This window comes from Phragmites australis, chromosome 3, assembly GCF_958298935.1.
Source record: "Phragmites australis chromosome 3, lpPhrAust1.1, whole genome shotgun sequence".
Taxonomy (NCBI): domain Eukaryota; kingdom Viridiplantae; phylum Streptophyta; class Magnoliopsida; order Poales; family Poaceae; genus Phragmites; species Phragmites australis.
The window spans coordinates 40,483,991-40,496,707 of NC_084923.1; the positions used below are offsets into that span (position 1 = coordinate 40,483,991).

At 41.4% G+C, this 12,717-nt stretch overlaps 2 protein-coding genes across 2 annotated transcripts; one reads left to right on the forward strand and one right to left on the reverse strand.

Moving 5' to 3' along the window:
• The first annotated feature begins 1,172 nt into the window (after window positions 1–1,172).
• Window positions 1,173–4,382, forward strand: LOC133913071 (transcription factor asR4-like). The gene is made up of 4 exons (XM_062356115.1): window positions 1,173–1,738; window positions 2,426–2,527; window positions 3,488–3,763; window positions 3,932–4,382. Exons 1-4 carry the CDS (start codon window positions 1,247–1,249, stop codon window positions 4,124–4,126), a joined length of 1,065 nt encoding a protein of 354 aa, XP_062212099.1. The 5' UTR covers window positions 1,173–1,246; the 3' UTR covers window positions 4,127–4,382.
• A 238-nt stretch (window positions 4,383–4,620) lies between these two features.
• LOC133913072 (uncharacterized) lies at window positions 4,621–7,829 on the reverse strand. Its single transcript, XM_062356116.1, has 3 exons — window positions 7,229–7,829; window positions 5,676–5,738; window positions 4,621–4,860 (listed from the first exon to the last, which is right to left on the reverse strand). Exons 1-2 carry the CDS (start codon window positions 7,754–7,756, stop codon window positions 5,718–5,720), a joined length of 549 nt encoding a protein of 182 aa, XP_062212100.1. The 5' UTR covers window positions 7,757–7,829; the 3' UTR covers window positions 4,621–4,860; window positions 5,676–5,717.
• Window positions 7,830–12,717: the final 4,888 nt, after the last annotated feature.

The following is a 12,717-nucleotide window of genomic DNA, read 5'->3' on the forward strand; positions in this document are numbered from 1 at the left end:
TTAGTTTATATTTCACTGCAAGTTTAGATCAACGGTAAAAGATGATGAATTTTTGTAAAAACGCCTATTCACCCCCCTCTAGACGACATCATTGTCCTTTCACTATGTCATGTTCATATGCTACTGTTCATGCATATACACTAATGTTCATGCAATTCCAGATGTATTTTGATGCAAAGCAGTAGTAGCTAGAAAACGTACTGAATCAATCGTACCTTTCAATCCTTGTGAATGAGACGATCCGATTCTCCTAGCAACGTTCTGCCAGCTTGGTCTTCGACAAAGTCTCATACTGATAATGTATTGAGAAATCTCTACTAACGGTGTAGTCCAGAGATCCTTTAAGAAAATAATCACACAAAAGAGACATAATGTAGGGCAAAAGCTTTCTTTTATTTTTCATCTGTGTTTATAATGCGAGATTATATCCTATATATATAGTGCCAAAAACTCATAAAAGATATAATCAAATCTTTTAGTTATAAAACTATAGATTTCCTAACATTTAGGTCTTTGATGTTGTGCTACAAAGCCGTGGACGACAGCCCATCGGCTCCAAAACCCCTGCGAATAGCAAGAGCATCACTGGATGAGTTTTTTGTTTTTATACTTCGATTTTTTTTAAAAAAATAGATGTCTGTTTGAATTTTTTGCAAAATAGACGTACGTCGCTCGATGGAACGGTGACAGGTACTTATCTCCCTTCCAACAGATGACATGTTAAAAAAATAAAAAATATAATATTCTATTACTCTTAAAATTCAAAACATTATCAAAATAGTCATAAAAAATTTTGACAAAAAATATATGGTGTAGAGGATCCTATAATGTAGCTCCTGAAACATTTTCAACTCTAAATATAATTATAAGAAAAAAAAGATAAATTTCATTATACACAATCTGTTTTTGTCTGATTTTTAGTTAGATCATAGTATCTTTTATACCACTAAATTTTTTAGAATTTTTTTGGAGTGTTTTGAATTTTGAGAGTAAGGGAACGGAGTAATTTTTTTTTATTTTTAAACTGCTCGTGGAAGGGTGGCATGTTTATTTTTTTTTAAAAATATAATTTTTTCAAATGAACGTTTATTTTTACATTTTTTCGATTTTCGAAATATTAAAAAAGATACGTCACCACTGGAACGCCGACCCGAGCGGACGGTCCAGCCGACCGGCACCCGCTGGAAACGAGAGAAAACTCGAATAGCCGAACCCACCAAATCAAACCCTAGGGCCGGCCAGGAGGATGGTGGCGATCTCGATGTACCGCGGCAACCTCCACCTCGGCGGCGTGACCGACGCCGCCGAGCCTCGCCGCTGGGAGCTGCCCCGCCCCGCCCTCTCCGCGAAACGGTTCCGTCGCCTCCTCCGCAGCCGCTCCCTGACCGTCGAGCGCCTCGCCGGTGAGCCGCCGCGTCCCGGCTCCTCGGCATCCTCCCCTTCCTCCGCGGAGCCCGCGGGGGAGGCACCGGGGCAGGAGGAAGGGGAAGCGAACGAGGAGGAGGAGCAGGGACAGCAGCAGCAGCAGCCTGATGATGGGGAGCAGCAACAGCAGCAGGAAGAGGGCGAGGTGGAGCAGCAGCATCAGCAGCAGCAAGAGGAAGAGGAGGAGCAGGAGGAGGGAGCGGTGGAGGATGCGGACATGGACGATGCGGGGGAAGTAGTCGTTGAAGGTGACGGTAATGGCGATGCTGAAGAAGGGCAAGGGGAAAGTGAAGGCGTTGACCCTAACCCGGAGGTGAGGGTTGTTAAAACTCTTGATTCCCACTTCCCAATCGCTAGTTGTTTGATCCGCGCACAATTGTTGTGTCAATGTGATTGGCTAACGCTGACAACAATTGGCATATAGGGAACCGTGTAGATTCTGTGATTCTACCTTGCAGGGGAATTGACAATAGTTGGCCTCTTTCTTGTCAAGAGGTCCTGTCGGGGAATAGATGAATTTTAGGAAAAGTTCAAAAAAGAGGATAAATTCTAGGAAGATTTAGGTCGCTCAAGGAGTTTCTTATGATGACGATGAGTTCTGAATGTAGATTCTTTAAATTGGCATCTGTTTAGATCTTCAGTCTGGCCAAAATTGAACAGCTCACTTCCTCCTTGCAATGGAAAACGAAGTTTTCGAGATTTACTCAACATTAAGCCTCGTAATTTACACAAAAAAAGTTTGTTCTTCCGTAAGAAACTTAGAATACACGGTATTCTTTGTTGCTACTGCACATTAACTTATTCCTATAAGATAGCGTTGTTTTGCTTGGAGACTTTGTCTGGTGCTTTTTGAAGTTATGAACAGAGCTGAGTAACCTTACATACAGTTTGCATATGAATGAGTGCCTAAACGGGCGACCTCTATGCTTTGTGTTTGTTATGTTGCGGATCTATCTACTTGGCTTTATTTATTGAGACTTAGCTTTTACATCTATTACAGGTGAATTATCTTGATGGAGTTGAAGAAAGGAAAACAAAGTTGAATGAAAAGCTGGATACCCTAAACAAGAAAAAGCATGACCTTGTGCAGATGCTGAAGCAGGTATTATTTGTGATATTCTTTATTTTCTGGTTGATTACTTGAAACAAATGGGTATTTGTTGCATAGTCATCAGTTGCGTAATACTGAGTAATGTCAGATGGTACATAAGCTTATGTTTTATCTGATATCCAATTTGATATGATGCAGATCTGGATAATGTTTTCCCGCTATTGAATAATATCTGAAATACCCATCTGTATACGGAGTTGACAGAATAATAGCAATCCTGATTCAAATATCAGTTGAACCTAAATGAAGTATTTAACTTAATTTGTGTTATTCCAAAACTTTTCCATTAATGATATGAAAATGTCTGCAAACTAATGGGAATTGCATGTATACTCATTGAAAAATGTGAAACTCGTACCAGCCTTGCAAAACTATGTTAATATGTACGAATAAGTTAAAATGGTTTAGCTCATTATTCTTTTTATCGAATGTGCCGTAGCAATGTTGCTAATGGGAGTTGCATGTGTACTCATTGAAAAATGTGAAACTCGTACCAGCCTTGCAAAGCTATGTTAATATGCATTAATAAGTTAAAATGATGTTGCTCATTATTTTTTTATCGAATGTGCCGTAACACGGTTGTCATTTCCTAATGAATTTTGTTGCATATGCCATTGCATCTGATGCTTCACATCATGATTGGACAGTTCCATAGTTACCTTCCCAAAGTGGAAGGCATGAATTGGATTATGGACGCGGGTATTCAGCTGGGTTAGTCTGTGGATAAGAAGCTTCTCGTTGATCTTTAGATGTCACTAGCTCTCGTTGTGAAAGCTATCTCCAATATCTAAAATCTAAATATAAATGCTAAATTTGTCGCTCAGCCTATTATTTTGATTGAAGTTAATAGGAATGTGTGATACACAATTTTTTGGTGGTTGGCTGCTCCCTTCTCTTCTGAGAACTTGGTGGTCAGTGTATTGAATGAGATCGTTTTGGCTGATTGAACAGGTTTTAAATGCCGAAGAAGAAATCCGAAGGCGTAGCATGCAGGCTTCATTGCGCGCCGCCATGCCTCAGCCATCAGAAAATGGTACTGATGGAAGTTCTGTTTCTAGGCTGGTCCCCAGAATGACTGTCGACGTCAATTTTGGTGAGGTTGCTGGCGATTCAGATGCTGGTTCCAACCAGGGCACCCCTGGACGTCCCTTGCATCACCTCCACAATATCTCTCCTTCAACAGCCTCTTTTGCTAGGTCACCGTTTGGTTCTCTGCAGCACAATTCTGTAAGTTGTTTGACTGGTCACTGGATGGTCTTGTTTTTTAAGTCCATATCTACTTTTATCTGTATCTTAGATGATAGCAAAAGTGAGACTTAATTTAGTAATTTTTCTTAGATAATAACCGAGTATTACTGTTTTCTCGTGAGCTAATAACCGCATCTGATCTTGCAGGGTCACACTCCAAGGAGTCCAGCAACTTTCTCTACAGCAAGTCCATCTCGCTTTGCAGTTAGTGGGCATCAAGGACATCCTCCTGGTCCAGTGTCATTGCCAGGATGCAACTATGTAGCCTCATCACCTTCCCCTGCTGCATCGGGTGGTTCTTCCTCCGTATTCAAGGATTCTCGCCCACCCAACTCTATGTAGTTCCAACACTGTATAGTTCAGAACTGGATGTACCCCTGTTTGGGTTGTTATATATTGACATCGTTATCCAAATCTTGAGAGATACCCAGGGAATAAGGTGATACAGCGCTGTGGGCAGCACAAATGGAAGGAACCCGTGTTTTCACTGTGGTCAACATGTAACATCACCCAAATCATGTAACATTAAGTTATTTATTGGTCTACCAGGTCTGTCCAACGATTGGTCATGTGTTAATAGGCTTGAAGCGTTCGTGTATTTCGTCTTAAGTACTCCTGGGTGTGTACCGAACTGCTGATTGTCTAACTGAGACGCTATGCATATAACGAGCGCATGTTTGACGCAGGACAAACGATGTTGAATTAGAGTGTGCAGTTTCTTTCTTTGTTTACCGGCTGAAAGCGTGAAACTCGTATCACTGAGCAGAGTAGCAGCTGCTACGGATAAAGAAAGAAAGAAAGCACGTGTGCGTTGTTTCGGCTTCCTACCAAATGACTCGACAGACAATTTCGCATTTGTTTGTTATTCTTTTCAAGCGTGGAGCAAGCTCCAATATGTCGAGCAAAGTAGCCGATACATATCCACAAGATTACGTAGCCATCAAACATCGATAAATGTATAAATGAGAAGATAGCAAGATTTGCTGCAGTATAGTTGCATCTAGAGATCGTAACAAATGCCAGTCTACCAGCTTGTTCGCGGTTAACAGTCCTTTGAGGGTGTGGAGGGCTGGAAGCTACAGAAAGTTGCAACAAAAAAGAAATTAGTGCCAAGAAAACTATAATCTAAATGAACATTCAGAGGCATATAATTAGAGAATGCATGTTCAGCGTATGTGACATTAGTAGATGAAGATGAACAATCATAAGGCACATTATCCAGTGCTGCGATCAGAAAGATAGTTGTTGATCCATGTATGCATCAAGAAACGGATAGAGAATGCCAACCAACGGGTCAGCTGACCAGATCTTTAATTGTGTATTTTACGGGCTTAGAATTTGTTGTCAAGGACACATGCCATCATCACTATATCATGCATTAGTTCAGGTCAAAAGCAGCATACAGCCATACAGGTGGCTGACAGAAACCTGGCACCAGCAGCAAGGTGTGATGCCTTTTTTTGGATATCATCGCAACACCCTCCTCAAAATCGAACACTGCTTATTTGACGGTAACAGTATCAGAACACTACCTCGGACACTAGATTAGTAGACTTCTACACAGTGTCACAAGACCCAGAAGAGGAATATAGTTTGTAGAAGGAAGTCTCCATTATAAGTCAACTACTGAGCGCACAATGAGCAAAAGAGGAGGAAATCAGGGAAACAAGCTCTAGCAAGTGAGCAAGCGGCTCGCCATGATTTGAAATATTGAAACCAACATATGGCCCCGCTATAAGTTTCCAGTCAAACTGAAACCTTTCTCAAAGCAAAACATCCCTTGTCAGGTAGATTCCGATATACTATGTGTGATCGATAAATGGCGATTCAACAATATGAAATGTAAGATGAAGTGTGAAAACAAGTCTTCAGAATCAAAATTCTGTGTTACCTCAAGTAATGCTGCTGTAAAATCATAGACCTTCCCCATCCCCTAAAATTGGGCAAAGAAGTCCTGCAAGGTCCACAACAACATTTACAAACTAGAAAATTATACAGTGGTCAAATACATTATATAAACTCTGAAATCACAAAAATCATTTCCCGATTACACAAGATTACACAGTGACGTCTGATGTGCAACCAATGAACCAACCATGTTGATTTTCTATTTAATGAAACAATCATATTATAATCTTTTGTCTACAAGTCATGTGCATCTTGTTGAAAGGAAATTTGTGTTGGCAAGTCAGATTCAAGAAATAACCTGTTTAAGACATGGCAAGTTCTCCCATAAGCTGGATCATTCATCCTAACCATAAATGATCTAAGAGAAGCCCAGATTGACCAAATTTAGCAATACTAATTTTAACTTTGGCCAGTTACACCATTGAGCCATTGAGTATACATTCTTAAGGAACACCATAAATCAATACAGCAATTTCCTTTGACATTTTCTTTCTCTCTTCATGTCTAATTCAACTTGAAACATCCCAATATTCTGTATTATAATATAACGCTACCTAGAACTAAAAACCAAACTAAATATCATTGATATATATATATATATATATATATATATATATAAACGGATGCACATAAAGTTCAGTACCACGCAGTACCTGTCCAGTAAACTTAATAACAGAGGCAGCCAGTCCACTTGGACAACAGTTTCAAAAAAGTAACTCATTCAAAAGCAGACTTCAGTAATTATTATCACAGGAATAAGTCTTACAAGCATACAATTCCATAATTGCTACAGTCAGACAATATAAGGAAACCACATATAGGAAGAGTATTTCTCCCAAAGCTTAATTGCAGAAACAAGTTCCTGAAATACACCTGTCTTCTGGTGGCAAATCAATTTTTCAATCTTTTCACTTATACAACTATAAACAATAACTAGATTGTTCTCCCATGGCAAAAGCTTACTAGATTGACAAATGAATGGCTCTATGGTTATCGCCTCTTGTGTCATCTTTTGCGCACTCATTTCCTGATTCTGTAATATAGTATTTCCCGCCTCAAGTCAACGTGTAATAGATCATTCAAGTGAGAGAACTGTTTATGATTAATCTAAATAACCTCCCCAGACGCAACCATACATTATATTTTACATTCATATGTCGTTCCTTTCATCTTCATGTCGAATTTAACCACAATAAACAATTCTCAGCTTGTTTTCCTTTCAAAGCTACGCTACCTCCAAAGTCTATAGGAACTATGAAGTCAAAACCAACCAGCATCCACATCGAGCAAGCATCTAGAAAGAACAAGTTGCGTATGGAACTAACACATGATACCGCATATTCTTGGCATCATTCCAGTCAACGTTAAAACACAGCCCAAGAATTAAACTGGCTCATTGATCATAAGCAACTCAATTTCTAACCCGGGACTAAATTTACCAACAGAATATCCCAATAAGCCCATACAAAGAACTGGTTGAATCCAAGCAACTTGGTCAGGAAAGCGTCCGGGGAGGAGAAAGAAACCCCATCATACCAGGAACCATTTCGCGGCGACGGCGAGCGCGGACGAGAGGCGACACCTCTTGGAATCCTCGCAGGCGTGAAGGGACTGGAAGTCGGCGGCGGGGAGCTTGCGTGTGATCCATCCGATGTCGAGGTAGACATAGTGCGGGGGCGGGGGCAGGTCGACCTTGATGCGGATGACGTTGAACCAGACGAGGAAGCGGCGGACCTGGACGCCCTCGAGGCCAGAGAGGGAGCCGTAGCGGAGGACCCCCGTGACGCGGGGCGCGAAGTAGGTGAGGTACTCGAAGTGGACGTAGCAGGGGCCGGGCAGGTCGACGGTGAGGCTGCCGTTGTCGGCGAGCGAGAAGGCGGCGACCGTCGAGGGGAAGACGCCCGGGGGCAGGCCGTAGAGCGGGAGGAGTTCGGCGAGGGTCACGTTCTTGTGCGGCGGCGGAGGAGGCGGAGGCGGGGATGGGGGATTAGCCAACTCCGCCGCCGCCGGGGCGGCGCCGGCGGCGAGGAGGAGGGGGAGGAGGAGAAGGGCGAGAGGCGGCATTGGGAGCGGAGGAGCACTTGTTTTCTTTCTTTCTTTCTTGGTGCTTTGGTCGTAGACTCTGTGTCCACTTGGTTTGGGTTCTATGGAGGTTTGGCTTGGGATTTCTAGTCGAGATTGGTCAACGGCTCAAAACTCGGAGTCATGTAAAATGTGAATTTGTATGTTTGATTTGATGAGTTTTAAATTGTATGAGTATGTCTATATGCAAATATAATTATATCTGACTAAAGGTGAAAAGAAATAGCGTTTATGTTTTTGTCTCCGAGTAAAAAAAATTAAATGCTCCATTGTAAAAATATATATGTATAGGATTGTTCGGTGATTAGAGGCAGTACACACAAGAACTTTTTTTATACAAAGGTGAAACTTGGACTATGCACCAGATGGTCTAGTGTTTAGAGGGTGAACACATCGGAATATTCGGTGTTCATATTTTCTGCGGGATTTACTTTTCATTCAGTATTTTGGTTTTGGACTAACCCATAATGGAATTGGAGAAACATATTTGCTTATCTAATGTTGTGCAGGTAATGGATGCAACTTGACGGTCGACGTCAGGATAATCAGGGCCAAGCGGGGAGTTTTGTGCTAGATGATTAAGGAGACCAATCGAAATTAAGAGTGATCCTAGCTGTATACATGGAAGTCAAGCAAAGTATAGAATGAAGAATTAAGATGACGTAGTGATAAAGTCAAGCGAAGGGTATGCCGGTGCAACTGATAAGGCAACTCGGGGGATCAGGAGCGAGAGAGACTTGCCGGCAATTAAGATTGCAAGACAGAATACACGTATCGATATTGGGATGCTTGCTTGAGGTCAAAGTAAGCAGTAGTGAGTCACGCTTTAAGAAGCGTGCGAGGCGGTTTTACGGTTTGGCCTTAAAACCGTGGAGGGATAAAGTGCATGTGACATCATCGTGAAATATGCGTCGTGGCGAAGCTAAGTCATGAAGGTGTCACAACTGTTCGATAGACGGAACGAAAAATAGATCAAAATACGTCGGTAGTAGGTAGGAGGCTATTGTAAGAAAAGTATATTTTTGGAATAAGGAATTTTAAGGGCTAAGATAACTCCTTAAGACTATAAATAGAGGGGTAAAGCTGTAGGGGGCCTTGAGATAGCTATTTAAGAGCCCAGTGATAGGTTTTGGAGGAGATAAGATGATAGACTTAGCCTTTGTAATAGGTAGAGTTTTTATGAGAGAAAAATATTTTATAATCTATTTAAAATAAGGATAACCTCTATGCTTAATGAAGTTAATTTTCTCGCATGGGCTTGTGTTCATCTCCTTCTAGACTCATTCTTTTGGTTCCCTTGCTTCTCTTGTAAGTTTTTCATTTTCGGTTGTGATTTTCGTTTCCTTTTTAAGTTGCAATTTTTCCATCCTTGTGAAGTTAATTTCTTTGTTGTTAGGAGCATAAAATATGCATACAATAGTACAAATTTGGGTCTCACATCCCCTTGCCTCTAAGTCATTAACTTAGAGAGTTTCTTTCAAAATTGCGAGCTTTTTTTACTAGAGTCATAGAATGGTCTTAAATAGAACCTTATGTTCATATCTCGTCCATAGTCACATGTTATCGATTTTTTCTCTGTTTCTCTCTGTATGCTTTCACTTGAATTTTTGAGGTGCATTGGGTAAAACAAAGGAGAATGCTATCTGATTCAAAAGAATTTGGTGAGGTACCTATTCACCCTACTCTAGTCATCAATCTCGATCCTATAGTTGGTATCAGAGCCAGTTTGATTATTTGTTGACCTTAACTGGCTGTGTGATCAATAGGCGACAATGGAGAGAAGTGAGAAGATTTCGCCGTTTGACGGTCGAGATTTTTCGTACTGGAAGGTGTGTATAGAGGCTTATCTATTAAGCCAAGGAAGTAAAATTTGAGAAATAATTTATTCCAACTATGAGATCTCTGCTGCTTGCATGACTCAGGTTCAAATAGAACAATATGAAGCCAACAACAAGGCCAGAAATATTTTGTTCATAAGCCTAAATCGGAATGAGTTTGACAGGGTCCAGCACATCTGTAATACCTGAGAGATCTTGTCTACTCTAAGTGTCTTTATGAAGGCACTAATCAGATTAAGGCTACACGCCAAAACACATACAACCAAGAATATCAAATATTTATGCAAGGATTTGGTGAATCTTTGGATGCTATATTTGCTAGATTTGATAGAATTGTTAGCAACCTTAGATCCACTGGTGTTTTGGCCTGCTCTAATTATGAAAGGGCGATCAAACTTCTCTATGCTCTTGATCGTAGCATATGAGAAGTAGAGATCTCCAGTACGAAGAGTCATCAAGTTATGACACACTGACTTGTGATGAATTCTTCAGCAAACTCAAGTCCACCGAGATAGCCAAGGTGGCTTGGATAGGTCTCGGAAACCCCTTATCTTAGAACATGACGTTGGTTTCTGGATCTAATAGTGACAATTAGGCTGGAACTAGCTTCTCTTGTGCTAACACTTCACTGAGTGTATTTTCTTTGTCTTCCTTAGTTTTTATCACAGAGGAGCAGGTGGACGTACTAGATGATGAGGACCTTGTGTTCATTGTGAAGAAGTTCACTCACTTCTATAACAATAGAGAGACTAGAGGAGAGGGGGGGGGGGTCTCGTGCTTATTTTTAGTGCAGTGATACCACTCACTTCAAGGTGGATTACCCCAAGCTCAAGAAGAGGGAAGACTATGACCACAACTATGACAGACATAAGAAGAAAAATAAGAAGTCATTCTTCAAAAAGAACTATGACAAAATAGCTAAGAAGGCGACCAAAGCGGCTTCGAGGGTGTTCATAGCAGCTCTCAGCGACATCAACACCTCATCAAGCGAGGAGGAGAGCATAGAGGAAGAGATGCTAGTGAAGGACAAAAAGAAGAGGAATAAGGACTTCACCAGCCTTTGCTTCATGACGGACGACAACGATAATGATAGCGACCCAGAGCTCAATTTCTCTGAGGTATCACCTTCCTACGACTAGCTTTCCGTCTAAGTCGATACCTTGAATGATGCTCTCATTAGCTAGGATAGGTTACTTAGTAAAGTTATGTGTGAGTTGAAGGAGCTTAGGCCCAAATATGAGTATGTGTTTACTAAACTTGCATTGCTTAGGTCTAGGCTTAATATTGAGGAATGTGAGAGTTGTTTGATTGTCATGACTGAACTTGCTGAGCTTCAGAATGTGTATGCTCAAGTCACTAGTCGGCTCAAGAGTGCCGAGACGAAGCTACTTGAGAAGGAGTCTAGGTCTACTCTCTTAGGCATTTGCAAAAATTACCCTTTGCTTGCAAAAGATGTCAAACTGAAAGGCAAGAGCCATAAGAAGCTAGAATCTAGATTGGAGAGTACTGAGTGTTCGAAGAACGTGCAACCAAACTATTCCACCTGCATAGTCTTTCAAGACAAGCTCAGCTGAGTTAGATGGCAAGTTCAGAAGCTCTTGACTGAGAATGAGTACCTCCTTTCTCTAGTGTAGAGAAGTGCTCAGAGGACAAGGGAAAAATGAATTTGATATTGTCCAAGACCAAAATGTGTGCTGATAATGAGGGTTTGGCTCTTGGGTTAGGGTTTGAGAGGGTGGCTTACAATAGGGAGAGTAAGACTATGTTCACCACACCTACTACTCTAGAAGTTGAAAAATCCAAGATTAATGTTACATCACCACCCATCAAGAAGAAACCCACATCACAACCTATCAAGAAGAAACCTGCACCACAACTAAAAAAGCTCCACAATCTAAGGTGAGAGTCCTTGTATGAGAGCCCAGAATGACCGGCAGTCGAGTTTCTGAGAGACGCTACCACTGCACCTACTGCTAGATTGATGGCCGCTTGGTTGGGTTTTGCTTTCGCCGTAGGAGAGATGAGCGGCGTTAGTAGGAGTGGAGTACTTGGGATATGTACCGCCTCTCTGTTGGTGTACATGAGTCTTTTCCTTGTTCTCACCAACGAGTTTCAGATGCTCTTTGGTTCTCTTTTAGAGGCGGTGCCTGGCGTGGATCTTACCATGATTCATATGGTTTTGGTTTATGTGTAAAAGGATTTGAGTTCCAGCGCTTTGATGGACCATGTTTTCCCCATCGCGGCACTTGCCCTCAGTGCACTGATATTGATTTGCATGCACCTTCTTCTATTGCTTTAGGGTGGATGATTCGATGCTAGATTCATAAGAGGTTTTTGTCTAACCACAGTACTGAGATATTCACCTATTATTCTTCTCATATATAGGTGGTAGGCGGAGGCCTGGAGAACAAGTGACTCATCAACGCTGGTTATTCACATCATATGATTGGAGATTCATCATGGTTCTCCAACCTCACCCTGATGAAGAGACACGAGTACATCACTTTTGGGGGATGATAAAAAATGAAGGGTGAATGCAAAAGGTATGGTAAAGGTGAATGAGAGTTTCACTCTCAAAGATGTGGCTTTGGTAGAGCATCTGAGATACAATTTGCTTTCTATATCTCATTTGTTGGATGAGGATTTGGAAGTGCGTTTCAAACCCGATACTTCTCGAGTTCTTGATTCTTCAAGCCCTTTGATTTGTCGGATTTCTAGAGTTGGGACAGTTTTTGGAACTAATTTTTCTGAGTTCGTTGGTTCTTCTCGATGATTAATTGCTCAATCTTCTTTTATGCTTTGGATGTGGCATAGGAGACTAGGGCATATGATCTTTGATTTGCTTACTCGTTTGAGTGCACTAGGCTTGATCTAAGAATTGCCGAAGCTCAAGTTTGCGAAGAACTTTGTTTGTGCTCTTTGTCAGCATGGCAAGATGGTTGCTATCTCCCATCCACTAGTCAATCTGGTGATGACTGAATGATCAAGAGAACTTCTCTACATAGACATTGTTGGTCCTTTTCAGGTTCGTTCGGTGGGTGAGAAATGGTATGTACTTGTCATTGTTGATGATTTCTCTCGCTACTCTTGGGTCTTCTTTATTGT